Source organism: Carlito syrichta, unplaced genomic scaffold (genome assembly GCF_000164805.1).
Source record: "Carlito syrichta isolate Samal-C Ts95f unplaced genomic scaffold, Tarsius_syrichta-2.0.1 Scaffold307214, whole genome shotgun sequence".
Classification (NCBI taxonomy): Eukaryota; Metazoa; Chordata; class Mammalia; order Primates; family Tarsiidae; genus Carlito; species Carlito syrichta.
Genome location: NW_007251310.1, coordinates 324,514 through 342,495, shown reverse-complemented (window position 1 = coordinate 342,495; position 17,982 = coordinate 324,514). Strand labels below are relative to the sequence as shown.

At 52.5% G+C, this 17,982-nt stretch overlaps 1 protein-coding gene across 1 annotated transcript in view; it reads left to right on the top strand.

Moving 5' to 3' along the window:
- JDP2 (Jun dimerization protein 2) overlaps nt 1-17,982 on the top strand; it is a 37,428-nt gene that overhangs the window by 12,847 nt on the left and 6,599 nt on the right. The window contains exon 2 of the mRNA XM_008064155.2: nt 14,568-14,672. Within this exon, the coding sequence (XP_008062346.1) occupies nt 14,568-14,672 (105 nt within the window). The remainder of the gene's footprint in view (nt 1-14,567; nt 14,673-17,982) is intronic.

Here is a 17,982-nt window from a genome sequence, read left to right as displayed (position 1 = left end):
GGCCTCTCAGCCTCCCAGGTAGCTGGGACTATAGACGCGTGCCACCAAGCCTGGTTGAGGGTCTCATTTTTAAAAGCACATTTCTGTCCTACTTTAAAAAGCAAGATTTACACACATGCTTATACTTGTTATCAAATCTAACACCTCGGCAAGAACTGCCAAGGTGACATCTGGTACCAGGTTATCTATTTGCATAGACTTCAGAACAAAGTTCCTCCTGCTAATTATCTTTAACTGACGAGTTCTGAGAGCTTGCAGGACAAGCTGATGACACGCCTCTTTATTTTCTTTTCCCTCCCTTTCTTTCTTTCTTTCTATCTGTCTAATCTATCAACTATATCTATCTGTGGTATCTATCTGAACGTCTCTATCTTCTTTTGTGTGTGTGTGTGTGTCAGTCTTACTGTGTCTTCCAGGCTAGAGTGCAGAGCCATACTCACAACCACTGCAGCCTCAACCTGCTGGGCTCAGGCTGTCCTTCTGCCGCAGCCTTCTGAGTAGCTGGAATCACAGGCACATGCCACCATGCCCGGGTCTTTTTTTTTTTTTTTTTTTTTGGTTTATTGTAGAGATGAGGTCTCGCCAAGTTGCCCAGGTTGGTCTCAAACCCCTGGGCTCAGGCAATCCTCTTGCCTCCGCCTCCCAAAGTGCTGGAGTTACAGGCATGAGCCACTGCACCTGGCAACTTCTATCCATCACCTACCTACTATTGATAGCTAACTACTGATCTGCATGTTCAAGGGAAACAAAAGACGGGAGTAATTCGGATGCTGAGGCCATCAGAAACCCCATATCCTCTGAATTAAAGGATTTACATCAGCCAAAACGTATCTTCTTGTTCTCACTGAGTTATTTTAATAAGTATATGATGCAATTGGAAGCTTTTAAGTAATGCAAACTCTCCTTCATCAGTTTAGTTTGTTGTGGTATCATTTGAACAGGAGGCTTTTGCTGCTGAAACCAATCTGAAATCCACTAGTTTGTATCGGCACCTCTCAAATGGGGTCCACAGACCAACAACACCGGCATTTGGTAGCTTGTCAAAAGACAGATTCTTGGCATGAACAACCATGTTGCTTGGCCCCTACTTGAACATTTAAAGCAACATTATTCCCAGCAGCCCCACAGTGGAAGCAACCTAAATGTCCATCAATACTTGGTGAATGGACAAATAAAATGTGGTACATCCATACAATGGAATATTATTCAGTCATAAAGAGGAGCGAAGTACTGACGCATGCCACAAATATGGACAAACTTTCAAAACATTGTTTATCCTCGGTAAAAGAAGCCAGTATTGCATAATTCCATCTATATGAAATGTCCAGAAGAGGCATGTGCTTCCTGAACAATGGAAGCACACTCTCTCGAGGGTGGGCCCAGATAGCCATGCTGCAGTGAGCCCACCAGGGAATTCTGAAGCTCTTTGTGTATAGATGACCTGATTGCCCCTTCCAGCTCTGACTGGCAGTGATTCTGAGAATGGCGAAAGGATTGAAAATTGCATTTTTCTCCAGACCTATCTCCAGCTTCCTGGAGGATCCAGTTGTAGTGTGCATGATCCCTGAACCTCTGCGAGGCAGGGATTGCTCTCTAAGTCAGCAGACACTCTTGCTGTTTCCATGTCTTAAGATGCTCAGCATCTCCGTGCCATGCCCTAAAGCTTTCCCGTTTCATTTGGCTGTTGTCAATAGGCTGGCTCTTTTTTTGTTTTAGAAGGGGATCTCAGAGCTGTTCTGGTGCTGAAGGAGCCCTCATTTGCTGTTCTGGCCCAGAGTTCTTGGCAGTTCTGGTTTGAGGAGGGTGAAACAGTAGGGGGGTGGGGTGGGGGGATTGGGGAGATTCCCTCCACAGCCCTGGCTGCAGAGATCTCTCTGCCCATCTCATCTGCCTCAGTGTGGCCAAGCCCTTCCTTATATCCTCTCTGAACTTAAATTGCACCCATTTCCTTAGATATATCACTTGTGCTAAAAGCACCCTTCCACCCTCCAGGCCAGGTGTCCCTGGCTGTGATCTTGTTTGGCCCTGTCACCGCGATAGGATTTATGTTAACTGGCACTCAGACCCCGGATGGAGATGAGGTTGCTATTCTGCTGGGTGATTTGTCTGTTATCTGTGCCTTGTGCCTGAAAGAAATTGGCTGAAATCTGTGTTTAGCCACATACCCTGCATACAGATTAAACAGAACTGCCTTGGTGGAGAATAATTAAGCCAAGGACCTTGTTTTTCACCTTCATGATGAAAGACAAATGACTTCCAAAGGCTTTAATAAGATGGCACTTGAAATGTTCTTCTGCTTTGGCCAGCTCGGGACTTTCAGAACAGCCTTGTTCATAAATATTCCGTGCAGCAACTGCATTTTCATTTAATTGTAGATAGAGTCATTTCGCAGGAGCTCTTGTCTCCATTTTTGACCCAGTGTAATCAAGGCACATTACACCATTTGTTGCTGCTGTTAAAGAATCCGTTTCAGCTGTATTATTAACTCTTTGAGAAGAAGACGGATTTTTCCTACCAGATGCGTTCTGCTTCTTACAGTCCTGTGGGGGTGGGAGAGTCATGGGGGCCACTCCTTCTCTCCTTGTCTCATTTCTTGAAGTGATTGTCAATTGGACAAGAAAACAGACTGATTGCCTAGTGGGAAACCAAACCCCATGAAACCATAAATATGAAACGAGCCTGAAATAGCCCTATTTCAGCAAAAGCCATCATTCCCCAAATAGCTCTTCTTCAGCAAAAGGATTTCCTAGCAATCATCATCTCTTTTTCTCCTCGATGTTAGGTTTTCCGCCTGTGCCAAGGTTATTTTTCCCATGTCTCCTGGACTCTTTCTCACTTTTGTAGGAATAGTGCTTGAGATTTCCATGGTAGGACCGGCTGCAGATGGGTGTCGCCCTGCCCAGAGGCTTTTTCAGGCTCTGTTCCCAACAAAATGCCGTCTTTTCTCAGCAGTGGAAACAGCCGTTGTGCACTGCTTTTTGAGAGAATGGCCCTTCTTTATTCTGTTCCTATAAATCAGCCCATGCCTGTTGGAGACCTATTGTTTTATGGGTGCTCTTAGCCCAGAGGGTTTTTACTATAGACGAGAGGAGTTGGAAGGACCATGGCCAGAGAAATTCTCCATCTTGCTGAGGTGTGAGGAGACAGAGAAATGAGTTTGGATGGATCCACCTGTGGGCTCTGACGCCTGACAATCCCACGGTGTCAGGCTTCAGTTCCCAAAGAAGGTATCCTCGGCCTCTTCCTCTGACTCACTCCCCTCCTCTGACCTTGAGTTCCTGGCCGAAGGATGCAGCCAGGACCAATGATCTTCTCGGCTCCAGAACCTCAGGCTGGAGCTTAATCCCCCTCCCGTTTCCTGCAGATGCCACACACGGGCAGCTTACCCATCCACGCCCCCGCCACGAGCGCCAAGTGACTCATCTTGGCAGGTGGAGCCCGCTGCCTCTGCCAGCTCTTGTTCAGAGCCTTCACCTGGGGATTGGCTGGGCTGCCCTGTGAACGTGTTTGATGATATCCTGGCTTGGGGACAGCCAGAGTGAAGTGGAAAGAGCCCTGGACTGGGAGTCAGGAGTCCTGGGTGCTCATCAGGTCACCGGCTCTGTGGATTAGGCTTCTTTCTCAGCAGGCACTTGTCGAATGCTACTGACTGCCACAAACCCTGCCAGGTGTGCACACAAAAGGTCAGCAAGCCACAGATTTGCCCTCACAGAACTCCCAGTTTAGTGGAGGAGTCGGAAACTGAGGATAGAATACAACACAGTAAGGGCCGGGATAAGCTCAGAGCAGAGGGACACCTCAGCCTCCAGGGAATGAGAATCAGGGAGGACTTCCTGTGGGAGGTGATGTTCGAGCAGCATGGATGAGAAGGAAGCCAGGGGGACAGCAGGGCCGAGGCATGCAGCACAGGGAAGTGTGGGGTACAGAGAAGCTCCATATCTCAGGAGCATAGAGTGAAGGGTTGGCTTAGACCTCATGAGGTAAGACCACAGCAGGAGAGCTGGATCATAGCAACCTTTTGTGACGTAGGAGCTTGGGCTGCATCCTGGTGGGCAGGGAAGACCCCCCTCCAAGATCAGTAACTGGATCAGATTTGCATTTTTGAAAGGTCCCTCCAGTGGCTAGGAGGGAGGCTCTGGCCGTGGTCCAGGATGGGGGGAGGGCGGCACTGATGGTGGGCTGGGCAGCAGGGAGCAACTCTGAGGAGGAATCAGCCTGGAGCTGACGAGAGGGGTGGAGAGGGTGAGTTTCCAACCCAGGGAAGCCTAGACAGGAAGTCGCCAATTGAGGGTAAAGAAGTTGAGGGGCTGAGTGGTAGCCGCAGTGAGCGCCCTGCTGGCAGCTGCATGCTTGGATCTGGACATCAAGGCACGGTCGGCATGAGTGTGTGGAGGGCGGCGGAAACCACATGAGCAGATGGAAAGGAAGATCCGAAGGTCGTGCACAGAGAGTGGGAAGGGCCGCGGTGGGGACAGGACCTGGAAAACAGCCTGATGAGATGGGAAGAGGGTCCTAGGCGAGACTGAAGAGGCAAAGTTACAGGACAGACCGGTACAGTGTAGTGTGGGAATTCCAGAAAGAGGGACGGCACACCATCAGGCAGAGCCTCCTCAGGGAATGGGCCGAGCAGTGTTCCTTGGACTTGTCTGTGAGAATCCAGTCCCTGCCCCGCAAGGGTGAGCCATTTCCTTCCCCGGGCCTCAGTTCCCTCATCTGTGAAATCTAGGAGTTGGCCTGGGTGCTTTCCAAGAGCCCTTTTCTGGCACTCAGAGTCTGTGATAGCAAGGATTTCTTAAAAGGTTGGGGGGGTGCCACGCTTCCCACAACCCACTCTCTCTCCCCTGGACCAAGCCCACACTGTGGTTGAAGGCTGGGTGAATAAAAACCCAGGGAAGTCAGGATGGGAAGGGCCCAGGGCTGGGGGAGGTGGAGGGGTGTTAGCTCTGCCCACCGTGTGGAAGGCGCCTGATGTCAGATGTGACCGAGTGGAATATGTCTTTTCCCAGCTCAGCAGTCACTTCACCCTGCTGAGATTTTCCCACTGGTAAAATGAGGCCCTGCGATCCACCCTGCAGTTGTGTTTGAAGGTTAGTGAGACCCGGGAGCTGTTGTGTTTATTAAAGGTGAGCCCCGGGCCCAGAGAGGGACCTGCATGGCCCAAGGTCACAGGGTAGGGCCTGCGGTGATTAGAACAAGGGCTGGTGCCGTGCTCAGAAGGGTTTCATTTGACTCGTGCCGTGTGCCTTTCAAAATGGAGTTGCTGACATTACAAATTGGGAGATTTTACTCTAAAATTTCATATTTTCTTGAAAACTCAGAAGATGTAACAGCAGTGAACCTGCACCACTCTAGGACTAGTCAGGGTGTCTCTCCCGCGGGCCCAGCCCCAGGCAACCCTCCTCCCTCAGTTACTCACTTGGCCCCTGGAGGTGACTTGAGTTTGCAAGCCCCGCCTTCAGCTGACCATTTGTCTCGTATTTTCTCTCAAAGCCCCGCCTACTGTGCACTGAAACAGCCCAATGTTTCCCAGCCGAGGTCCAGACCTTGGCCATTTGAGAGAGAAGGCCTGGCTAGAGAAGTGGGAGACAAAGGGACACAGAGTGTCCCAAAACTCAGCCCCAGGAGGGCGCTGAGGGGTGGCGGGGGCGGACCCAGCCCCAGGGTTGCAGGTCAGCAGGGTGTTGGCTGAGGGCCCCTGGGGTTTCCTCATCCGAAGCTGGCAGAGGTCTCACCCTGGACAGCCGAATTTGTTGCGGGGAGAGAGGCGGGGAGGAACCACAGCCCCTGGCTCTGTGTAGCTTGTTTATGTGGGGGAATGTCTGGTATGTTTGGTATCTGGGTGTTTACTTCCCAGGGTGCTCATAGGTCCCTGGTGCTGAAATGTGGCTCCTCCATGCAGAGGGACCCTGTGGTGGGCCCGGCTGGCTGCTCTAGGCCCAAGGCCCGATTTGGAGGCCACAAGGCTGTTACTACAGGCTGCTTACTGACAGCTCAGCATGCCCTGAAGCACCCCACCCTCAGCAGACACCCTGCCCTGGCCCGCCTTCTCCCCAGGGCTTTATGCCACACACTGCCATGCGGGAGGCTGGGTGTGCTGCTAGATAGCTTGACATCTGTCCCCCGCTGGGCGGCAGCGCATTGCCCTGCCTTCCTGTGTCCCAGGCTCTGAGCTGGAGCTCACAACCCTGTGCTGCAGGACCCCGTGTCCAGGTGAGGAGTGGAGGCTCAGAGAGGCTGAGTGACTTGCCTGGGAGCACATGATAGAGGTTTTTTATTTTTAAATTTTTATGAGTCAGGGTCCAGACTAGAGGGCAGTGGCATGCTCCTAGCAATCCTTCGCCTCAGCCTTCTAAGTACCCGTAACTACAGGTGCAGGCCACCATACCTGGCTAATTTTTTTTATTTATTGTAGCGACAAGGTCTCACCAAGTTGCCCAGGCTGGTCTCGAACCCCTGGGCTCAGGCAATCCTCTCGCCTCCACCTTCCAAAGTGCTGGGATTACAGGCGTGAGCCATCATGCCCAGCCACGACAGCTTTTGTAGCAGAACTTTTGGGGTGACTCAGGCCTTGAAGATGCCCACAAAGTGCATGCTTGTCAACCCTGACACCCTGAGTCGCAGTTCAGCCTGGTTCTCTCTGCCCATGCGGCAGTTCTTAGTGTGAGATGAAGCCTTTCATGACTTTTTTCTCATTCTGTCCCTTTGTGGGCCCTACAAGACGCTGTTTTGAAAATGTGTATGAAAAGTCAGACTCAATCATGCCTGGGCTGTCTTTGCTGCTGTGGGAAAGCTTTGTGACCTGTAGATGGGACCTGGGAAACACGACCACAGGCGAGGGGGAGCCCCCCCTTATTTATTCATTTTTTGAGTTGGAGGCTCACTCTGTCACCCAGGCTGAAGTGCAGTGGCATGCTCACAGCCACCGCAGCTTTAACCTGCTGGGCTCAGGTGATTTTTTTCCACCTCAACCTTCCAAGTAGCTGGAATTATAGGTACATGCCACCATGCCCGGCTAATTTTTTGATTTTTTCATAGAGATGAGGTCTCACCAAGTTGCCCAGGCTGTCTCAATCCCCTGGGCTTAGGCAATCCTCTCACCTCAGCCTCCCAAAGCACTGGGATTATAGGCATGAGCCACCACGCCTGGTCAAAGCCCCTCCCTTTTAAACCTTGCAGCTTGGATATTACACATCCATGTGAATTGTGCAATTCATTTTTAATTTTAAAAGACCCAAATAGGAAAAAGTAAAATGATCCTTGACCTTAGAGTGCCTATCACCAGAATGTAGCCCAAAAGGCTAAGGGTCTTGTTACCACATGTTGGGGACACACAGACCACCCGTCCTCTGGGGAACAGGAGGTGCTCGGGCCCCGGGGCTGTAAGTCCTAGACTTGACCTGTCACTGGGCATCCAGGCAGCGTTGATGTCCTTAGTTTTCCCATCTGCACACGTCTGGAGGCTAACAGCTGTCCTCGGCGGTTTGCTGCGATGATGAATTAGATATAGTAGGTGGTAAACACTCACTGAGGGCCCGTCCTGTGCCAGGTCCAGCTCTAGTGGCTGGTGATAGTGGTGAACGTTATAGACTAAGATGTTTCTGTGGATGAATAGGAATAGGTTGACCAGAGTTCCCATGGAAAACTGACCACGGGCAGGCAAACACGCAGGTGAAAATCCTGCTAGTAAGTGCTGTGAGTGCAGGCATCTTGAGGAAACAGACAGGGAGCTCTCACAGGTGGGGCTTTATTTTAGATTGGGTCATCAAAGGCAGCAACAGAGGGAACAGCAGGTGCAAACCCAGGGACTGGGAAGAAGGACTTGGCCTTTTGAGGAAAAGGAAGGAGACCCTGTTGTTGACAGGTAGTGGAGAGTGATGTGATGGAAGGTTAGGCCAGGTTCCTCTGCCCCTGGGGTCCCTGCAAAGGAGCCCAGCGTTTATTCCTTAGGTGACAGAAGTCAATGGAGGGCTGTGAGCAGAGAAGCTGACTAGTATTTTATTGTTGTTGTTGTTGTTTGTTTTTGTTTTTTGTTTTTTTTTGAGTTGGAGTCTCACTCTGTCGCCCAGGCTGGATTGCATTGGCCGCTCCCGGCCACCGCAGCCTCGACCTGCTGGGCTCCGGCGATCCTTCCGCCTCAGCCTTCCAAGTAGCTGGAATTACAGGCATGCGCTACCATGCCCCTGATTTTTTGACTTATTGTAGAGATGAGGTTTCGCTGCCCAGGCGGGTCTCGAACCCGCGGGCTCAGGCAATCCACTCACCTCAGCCTCTCAAAGGCGCGGGATTACAGGCTGAGCCACCAAGCCCAGCCTGACTAGTATTTTAACCAGGGAGAGCCCTTAGGAGCCATCGCAATGGTCAAGGCAGAGGTGCAAGGCTGGGGGTGTGGTGGATAGGGGTGTCTTGTATAGGGGCAGACATTACGTCCTGCTGCATGGACTGTGTGAGCCCTTCATGGGTTCCCAAGCAAGCCCCACTGTGCTCAGGAATCTCCCGGGAATTGTGTCACATGAATGTTCTGCTTCAGTAGGTCTGGGGTGGGCTTTGAGATCCTGCATCCCTGGCAAGTGCTCAGGGGAGTACAAGTACAGACCACCCTTGAGTCGTGAGTACTGGCTCCTGTAGATGTGGGGAAGACCACCAGCCCTGTGAGAATTCCTCGACTGTTGCCATCATGGCCTCGTGCCTGCCAGTGCTGACTGTGGCTAGCCCTGTGGTTACATGGAGATGGGGCTATGCACAGGATGGTCTTGTGTGCCCGTCAGGTCCATTCCTGTGCTACCTTGCTGTGTGTCCCAGATGGCTCATTTCAGGGGACTGTATTACCCAAGATCCTTTGCACTCTGGCTTCTGGTTGGCCTGGCCAATGGGAGGCACTGGCAGGGGGAGATAGCATTAGGGTATTCCTTCCCCCAGTCCTTCCCTGCTGGGCACTCAGTGGGCACTGGCTGTGTTCTTTTACCAAAGACCACAGCTCCTGTCTGGGGACTGTCTTCTATGGCTGAGCTCTTCCCAGTTCTAATAATCATTCCTGCCCCTGGCTCCTTTTGCTCCACAGTGTTGCTGGTCCTGGGTTCCCTAAGTCCCGCCCACCCCTCTAGATAGTCTCCTCATTAAACTCTCTTTAAGGACCTCTTTGAGTGTGAACTGCCTGTTTCTTGCTGGTGCCCCTAATCCAGGGGATCTGGCACTAACTGAAGTGACCCACCTGTTTACTTTTTTTGGCCATGCATAAGGGCCCTTCTGTATCCCAGAATGTTCTAGAAGCTCCCCCAATGTTCTAGAAGCATTGCCCCCCCCCCCCCCCCGTAGGGCTTTTCCCTGTGATCACAGATCAGCAACTCTATTTAATCTCCTCGCATCACCTGACTCCACCAGGGTGGAAACTTGGTGTCCTGGGTACCTTTCAGTGACAGTGGCAGAAACCTCACACTGCCTCCAGGCCAAAGGAGGAATCTTCAGGGCAGATTCAAGGGTATCTGTCCTGAACACCAAGGACAGGGAGCACAGCCAGGCCTCACCAAGGGTGGCATCAAGAGAACTGAGACATTTTTTTTTCAGTGTGTGTTTTCTGTTCACGATCTGTCCCCCTGCCTGTGCCAGTGGCCTCTGTCCCCACTGTCTGTTCCTCTGCCTGACTGTGCCATTGGCCTGACTATGTGTCTGTATGTCTCTCTCAGTGGCTCTGCCACTCTCCGTCTCTTTGCCCATCTTTGTCTCTCTGTGTTTGGTATGTCTCTGCCTCTCTGTTGGGAGCTCCCTCTCAGGGCCTGGTCGGGTGGACGTGCCTGGGGGGCAGTCCTGGGGCGTGCCATTTAGGTAAGCGCGCACTCCCAGGGACCGTGCTGTGGTTGCTTGAGTGCGTGCCTGGGAGCCTCGTTGCCTGGCCCTGGTCCAGCCCTGGTGTTTCTCTTGGTCACTGTTCCCTTTCTTTGTCTTTCCGACCCCCTTGTAGAGCTGAGTGGTTGTTGGTCTCTGGTCTCACATCTCTGGTCTCTGCTCATCTCAGCACTTCTGCCTTCCCCAGCTGAAGTTGGTTGCCCGACCCTGCATATCCCCGGTTCTGCACTCAGCATCTCTGAGACCAGTGTCAAATTCCAGGAGAGTGGACATAGCCCAGCTCAGGTCGCCATTCATGCTGTGTCCAGTCAGAGGTGGCCAGGGGCTGGGGATCCCCCTGCCCTCAGCAAGGGCTTGAGAACCAGCTCTGTGAGGAGGGGTATGCCGCTGGTTACAGGAGGGCCCTCTTGTCCTGGGTCCCCAGGTCTCTCCATTCGGTGCCAAGTGTGACATGGGAGCATCCCTTGCTGCTGGAACCGATGTCCTTCACCTTGGGCCTTTGTGGGAATTGGGAGAAACAGCCAGAACTGACTGACAACCAGGAACAACATGCTCCTCTCCCACCCCAGCCCCCATCTCAGGGTTCTTTAAATGGACTGAGCACCAAGCTGCCTCCTCCTCAGAAGTCCTGGTTCTTCCAGCTGTATCTGCAGGAAGAATCATCACCTTCCATTTTTGGGTTCCAGCATCCGATGTCAGAGCCATGTGTGGTGAAAATGGTGTGTTGTCATCACCCACCTGTGGCCGAGTACTTTAGCGGGTTCAGGAGCTCAGGAGCAGCAGGAAGAGGAGGCAACAGCCTTGACTCTAGGGATAAGAGGAGAGCCCTGAGGAGGCCTGGGAGAGCCTCCAAAGAGCCTTGCTTTTCTCCTGACCTTGTGTGGGGAGCGCAGCTCGTGTAGCCAAGTAGCAGTGGGCATGGCAGAGGTCGGGGGACCCTGCCAAACACCTACCTTGTTTCTGGCCGGGTCTCTGCAGCTGTTTTCGGTGTCTCCGGGCAGCTCTTAAACAGCAGCAGAAGGACTTAAGGGCACAGTTTCCATAGGGAAGGGGTGAGGATGGGGCTTTGCAGCCATGTCTTGCCTTCCTGGGAGAGGTCTGCCAAGGTGGGACAGGAAAGGCCTGGGGTCGGGCCTGGAGGCTGGTGGAACTGGGCCTCGAGCCCTGAGGATTTTTCCAGGCCTGCTGAGGATTCACACAGGTTTGCCACAGCCATCAGGGGCCTGCACCCCCAAACCTAGATTCTGCCATCAGCCTGTGCTTCTGGGGAAGGCAGGACCCAATCCCAGGTTCTGCTGGCCTGCTGCAGAGAGAAGAGGCCACCCCAGAGGGGAAGGCGCCCATGAGTGCTGGGGAAACAGTCTGCAAAGGCAGGGGTGATCAGTCGCTTTATAATGAAAGAAGCCAAGTCTGCACCAGATTTCTCTGGAACTCTTTTCTGTTCCTTGGCCTAAGCCACACCGGTTGAGCCCTACTGTGTGTCACATCCTACACCAGATTCTGGGGGTGCCCAGGTCCCCGTCCTCCAGGCCAGCAGGGAAAGCAGAATGAGGCTTGTGGTGGGATGTGATGGAGACTCTTACAGTGCCGTCGCAGCACGGAAAAAGCAGTTAATTCTATCCAGGGAGTCAAAGGAGCCTCCCTAGAGGAGGTGACATTTACTCTTGAAGGTTGTGTAAGGGTTTACCAAGAGGGAACGGAAGGGTATCTCAGTCAAGGCTGGAAGGGCCTGGCTGGCTTGGGGAGAGGTGAGATGTTTGGAGCAGAGGGTGTTGCAGGAGATGCATGTGGCTGGAGAAGGGACAGGGAACCACCCCATCTGGCATCAGCCTGAGTCCAATGATCACAGACTTCCTTCCAGTGCTGAGTCTCTCTGTATCTGCTGCTGAAGCAGCCTCCGTTTTCCTGTGAGGCCCTCTGTAAGGTGAGGGGAGGGAGCTTGGTCTTGGAGGACGGAGGCCACGTCTCCCAGCCTGTTCTGGGAGGGCGCAAGGCCCCTGGTGCCCCAGCTGCACACATCACCTTGGCAGTTTGTGGGCAAACCCTCCTGGCTGAGGGGAGGTTGCACTGCCGGCCACTTCCTCCAGTTCCTTCCTTCAGCCTGTCGTCACGGTTACCTCGCCTTGTTGGGGGTGAGGTTGAGGTTGGGCAGAATTGATTTCCGCCAGGTTTCTATTTTCCCAGAGGCAGGTCAGCCAGAGGAGCTGTCACTTCTGGTTCGGTTTCAAAGGAGGCCAAGGGGCTGGGAGGTGCCTGGGTGCGGTGGTGTTGACAAGGCGTCTCTCCAGCTGCCTCCCAGGTGGGGCGGGGGTGGGGCAGGGAGGTGCCCAGGGATGATGGGGCAGGAGGAGGAGGGCTATCCTGTCAGGGCTCATGCCAGTGGCCATGGTGCTGGTCTCAGGCCCAGGCCCGGGTCCCCATCCCAAGTCCCTAGAGCATGCTGGGAATACAAAGAGAGAGGCTGTTTATGTTCCTGGCCTGTGGCCCTTTGGGCTGAGACCTGTTCCAGGCCTTGGGCTGCCAGTCCATCCTCCCCAGTCCCACACTCCCTGGCTGGAGAGTTGGCAAGCCCAGGGCAATCCAGCCACTCCTCTAGTGGCCTCTGACTTGGGGCTGTCCCCAGCCCAGCTGGTCCTGCGTGTTCTTTGGATTTTCCCGGCAGTAATGGACAGCAAGATGTTTCACATCAAAGTGTTCCTTGATAGCAGGGTGCGGTGGCTGGTGCCTATAATCTCAGCACTTTGGGAGGCTGAGGTGAGAGGATTGCCTGAGCCCGCAGGTAGACTAGCCTGGGCAACTTGATGAGACCTCACCTCTACAATAAATCAAAAAATTAGCCGGCCGTGATGGTGCATGCCGTATTTCTAGCTACTTGGAAGGTTGAGGCGGAAAGATCACCTGAACCCAGCAGATCGAGTCTGTGGTGGCCATGAGCATGCCATTGCACTCCAGCCTAGGTGACAGAGTGAGACTCCAACTCAAAAACAAAACAAAATAAAAAGTTCTCCTTGATGGACGGGGCTGCCTAGGCCAGCAGTCAAAAGCAGGATGGTTGAAGCCAGAGAAATCTGAGTTCGAATGCCAGCTTTGCCATTTCCTAGTTATATGGCCTTGGGTAAATTGAACTGAGCCTCAGTCTTTCCATCTGTAAAATGGTACAGCAGTCCTACCTTCCTCATAAGACTTTGATTGTGAAGATTGGGACATGTGTTTAAAGCATTTAGCAAAGTAGGCAACAAATGGTACTTCTTGTTATTATTACTAATGAAACAATAACAACAGAAACTTTGATCCAAAGTCCATGTTGGTGGGCAGTGAGTTTCTCGCTCCCCATTGAATGGTCCCTAGTTCATACATGGTGAATCTCCGAACACACCCTGGGGGAGAAGCCAGCCTAGGGGCTTGGGAGCCCCCAGCTCTCTCCCTGGTGGGCATCCCAGGGGGAGAACATGCATAGGCAGGGGAAATGATTAAAGCCAGATGAGGAGACTGAGGAGGCCAGGAGACAGCAGCAGCAGGAGACAGATCGAGCATTTGGAAGAACCAAGAGAGAGGAACCTTGGGCATAGAGAAGCAGTGGAAGTTGAAAATCCCACAGAGGGCCGGGTTCGGTGGCTCAGCCTGTAATCCCAGCACTTTGGGAGGCCGAGGTGAGTGGATTGCCTGAACCCGCGGGTTCGAGACCCACCCGGGCAACTTGGCGAGCCCTCGTCTCTACAATAAATCAAAAATTAGCTGGACATGTTAGCACGCTCCTTAGTTCCAGCTACTTGGAAGGCTGAGGCGAAAGGATCGCCGGAGCCCAGCAAGTCGAGGCTGCGATGGCTGGGAGCAGCCACTGCACTTCAGTCTGAGTGACAGAGTGAGACTCCAACTCAAAAAATAAAAAATAAAAAAAATCCCCCAGAGGCTAAGAAGTGAGGACAAAGTTAGGCAGGGAGATGAGAAGGGGTGGAAGAAGGATGTGTCCACACCCCAAGGCACTTTTAAAGGAAGTGCCTGGGAACCACTGGCCTGGAAAATCATGCCCAGAGGGCTCAGGCTGGACAGGAGAACAGGCCATCACCTCCCTTTGGTGCCTCCTCTGTGTGAGTAGACTTGCAGCTCCCGGCCTCCCGAACCAGGCACATCCCAGTATCTGCCTTAGTCTATTTTGTGTTGCTATAACAGAATACCACAGACCGAGTAACTATAAAGAGAACAAATGCATTTCTCACAGTTCTGGGAAGTCCAAGATCAAGGTGCTGGCATCCAGCGAGGGCCTACTTGCTAAATCGTCTCAGGGCAGAAGGTAGAAGGGCTAGAGTGCAAGAGAGCAAGAGAGGGCAGGTTCACTTTTATTCCAAGCCCTTTTTCTCGTTGATCCGTTTATGAGGGCAGAACCCTCCCGACTTAACCACTCATTAAAGGTTCCACGTCTCCATGCTGTAACATTGGGGATTAAGTTTCCAAAGCATAAACTTTAGGGGCACATTCAACCTGTGGCAGCATTCCTACCCCTCTGGGACACTGACTCCTCCCGGGACATCTTCCTGCTCCAAGAGGATCCTTGGACCCCCTAGGAGAAAATCTTGTGTCTCCAGTCTGCAGGCTAGTGGAAGCCACTGCTTCCACTGCTGAGGTGTGAGTTAGGAAGGGGGAGTTGTCTCTCTATCTGTCTATGTTACCGGGGAAGCTATACTCCAGGCCTGCCCCAGCCTCTGATCCATGGCTCTGTGCCCTCACAGCTAGACGAAGAAGAGGAGCGAAGGAAAAGGCGCCGGGAGAAGAACAAGGTGGCCGCAGCCCGATGCCGGAACAAGAAGAAGGAGCGCACAGAGTTCCTGCAACGGGTGAGTGGGGCGGGCAGGCAGAAGGCCTACCATGCCTGGGGTGGCCTGTGTGCCCTGGACTGGGAGACACCATCAGACATCTGTGCAGTAGGTGAGCATCGCTAGCAGCTGTTGAGGCAGCCTCAGCCCCTCTCCTCTCCTCTACCTCCCTTTTATCAAATTGCCCTCCCTGAACCAAGGCCACCAAGACAACCCACAGCAAGTCCTGCCCATGAGGCCCCAGGAACCCAGAGAGGGAAGGCAGAGCCTAGTTCCCCTCTGCAGAGGCTGGATCCTTGGTGCTGACTGAGAAGCAGTTCCCGCCGAGACTGCTACTGCCCCTCTTGGTCCCCTGGTGGCTACGAAAGTTGTCTAGGGTGGGCATCAAGCTAGGTAGTCACAGCCTGTATGTGGGCAGGACACAGCACCTGGGCTGGATACTTTTGTGCAGAGAAAAGTTCTGTCCCTCAGCTACAGCGGCTCCCCCAGCCCTGAGTGCCATCTGGCCAGTCCCTCGGCCCCTGAAGATGACCCCCAAGCTCTTTGCAGCTAGCCCCGGGGTCAGATGTCCACTTTGCATGCAGAGGTCAGCCATAGGTTGCTTTTCCCTGTGGTCCTACCTGCCCCTTCATTGGAATGTGCCAAGCAAGGTGTTGGCTCTTTCTCGCCCCTGAGTCCCGTCCCTTAGAGCTTCCCTACCTCTCAGAAATGTAGATGGCAGCGAGGGGACATGAGGAGAGAGCTGATCAGTCCACGGCAGTCTCCAGTCTCCTCAGCCCGATCATGGGTTAATAATAGTAACAACGTACAGTAGTAGCATAACGAGTCAGTGCTATTCTACAAGTGTGCAGTCATTAACAGCCGTTGTCGGTATTTGTGAAGCTGGGCACTGTGCCAAGTGCTGTGTGTACATTCTCTCTTTGTGTTGGCAGAAGAACCACATGAGGTGGGCACCTTCATTATGCTCTTTCTACAGCTGAGGAAACTAAGTCATGGTGAGGTTAAGTAATAGGGCTCTCAGCAACTAAGTGGGAGGACTGAGAGGCAAGCCTGAGCCGGGAATGGTGGCACATGCCTGTAGTTCCAGCTGTTTGGAAGGCTGAGGCAGGAGGATCCCTGGAGCCCAGGAGTTCAAGGCTGCAGTGAGCTATGATTGTGCTGTAGCACTCCAGTATGGGTGACAGAGCAAGGAGTAAGAGGCTAATGAATTGGAGGACATGGGCTGCAGGGGTTACCAAGAACAGGCAAGCCAAGGCAAGAGGCGTTAAGGACACATTTAAGGCATTGAAAAGCATCAGCAAGGCTGGAGTTGAGAGTACAAAGCCAGGGGTGGGGAGGGCAGGCAGGGCCCGCGTCCTCCATGTGCAAGGTGACCCTAGATGCTGGGCTGCCTGTCATCCCGCCCGGTTCTTAGTAGCCCCTCTTACACCTTCATGGTATCTCTGTCAGGATGATGCATTATCTGGTTAAAGGGTCACACCTTCTTTTTTTTTTTTTTTTTGAATCAGAGTCTTTCTTTGTTCCCCAGGCTGGAGTGCACGGGCGCACTCACAGCCACCGCAGCCTCAACCTGCTGGGTTCAGGCGATCCTTCTGCTTCAGCCTTCCAAGTAACTGGTACTATAGGTGCACACCACCATACCCAGCTAATTTTTCTTGATTTGTTGTAGAGACAAGGTCTTACCAAATTGCACTGGTCTCAAACCCCTGAACCCAGGCAATCCTCTCGCCATTGCCTCCCAAAGAGTGGAGATTACAGGCATGAGCATCTGTGCCTGACCAGGGTCATGTCTTCAAAGGCTCCCTATGGCTGCAGTGTAGGGCTGGGATTGGGACAGAGAGGTCCCAGTGGGAGAGAAGTGTGTGGCCTTGGGGTCTGGGAGGGGGAGTGGGGCAGCACTGTCTGGGCCCACATATAGTCCTCCCCTCACACCACCCTCCGCCTCCCCTCTGGTCTTGGAAGTAGAGGCTGGGTGGGAGATTTAAGGCACAGATGAGCAAGAAAGAACATGTGACTGTGTTGACAGTGCCTGCAGACCTGAGGGATTCTCTTGTAATTTATTTTTAATAGATAAGATATTGACAAGGCTCAGAGGTACATATATTAATTACTTATTAAATAAAGGGATATATATGTGAGGGGCCCCCCCCAAAAAAACATAATTATCTTTGGAGGGTGGCCCCCTTGTAGTACACTCGGAATTTGTTCCTCCAGATCAAGCGGTCAGTCCAAGATTTTATCTAGAAGTTTTGAGAAGGTTGAGTCATGATGTATGCAGTTGGCCCAGGCACAGTGGCTCATGCCTGTGATCCCAGCACTTTGGGAGGCAGAGGTGAGAGGATTGCCTGAGTCCAGGGGTTCGAGACCAGCCTGAGCAACTTGGTGAGCTCTTGTCTCTAAAATAAATAAATAAAAATTAGCCAGGCATGGTGGTGTGTGCCTATGGTTCCAGCTACTTGGAAGGCTGAGGCGGAAGGATCGCCTGAGCCCAGCAGGTTGAGGCTGTGGTGGCCATGAGTTTGGCACTGCACTCCAGCCTGGCGACAGAGACTCCAACTTAGAAAAAAAAAAAAAAGACAAAGAAATGTTCCGAGTTGTGGCAAACAGGTAACTGATTGTTCCACCCTGAAAACGTACCTGCCCACACTGCTGAGTATTCAGCAGTTTTTGACCAAAACCAGCATGACATCTGTGCCCCACCCTCCCTGTTCACCCAGTTGTGCCCCATGTGACTTTGGTCTGTTTGTTTCCCTGGATAAAAATACGTCTTCAAAGGGAAACATTTTGCTCATGTGGAAGAGGTGAAACAAAAAAAAAACAGCAGAAGCACTAAAGGGCATCAAAATTGACAAGTTCAAAAACTGTTTTGAGCAGTGGAAAAGCCAACGGAGAGTACTTTGAGGGTGACTGAAGTTTAAACATGTAAGAATAAATGCACAATTTTTTATAAATAAATTCTAGGTTTTGGGGGGACCCCCCTTTGTACAATTGGGATACATATCCAGGTGGCCTTCTGTATCCACAGGTTCCACATCTGTGATTTAACAACTGCGGAACAAAAATATAGAGGAGGCCAGGTGCGGTGACTCAAGCCTGTAATCCCAGCATTTTGGGAGGCCGAAGTGGGAGGATTGCCTGGGACCAGGGGATCAGGACCAGCCTGGGCAACTTGGTGAAATCTTGTCTATACAATAAATCAAAAATTAACTGGGTGTGGTAGGGCGTGTCTGTAATTCCAGCTACTTGGAAGGTTGAGGCGGAAGGATCGCTGGAGCCCAGCAGGTCGAGGCTGCGGTGGCTGTGAGCATGCCCCTGCACTCCAGCCTGGGCA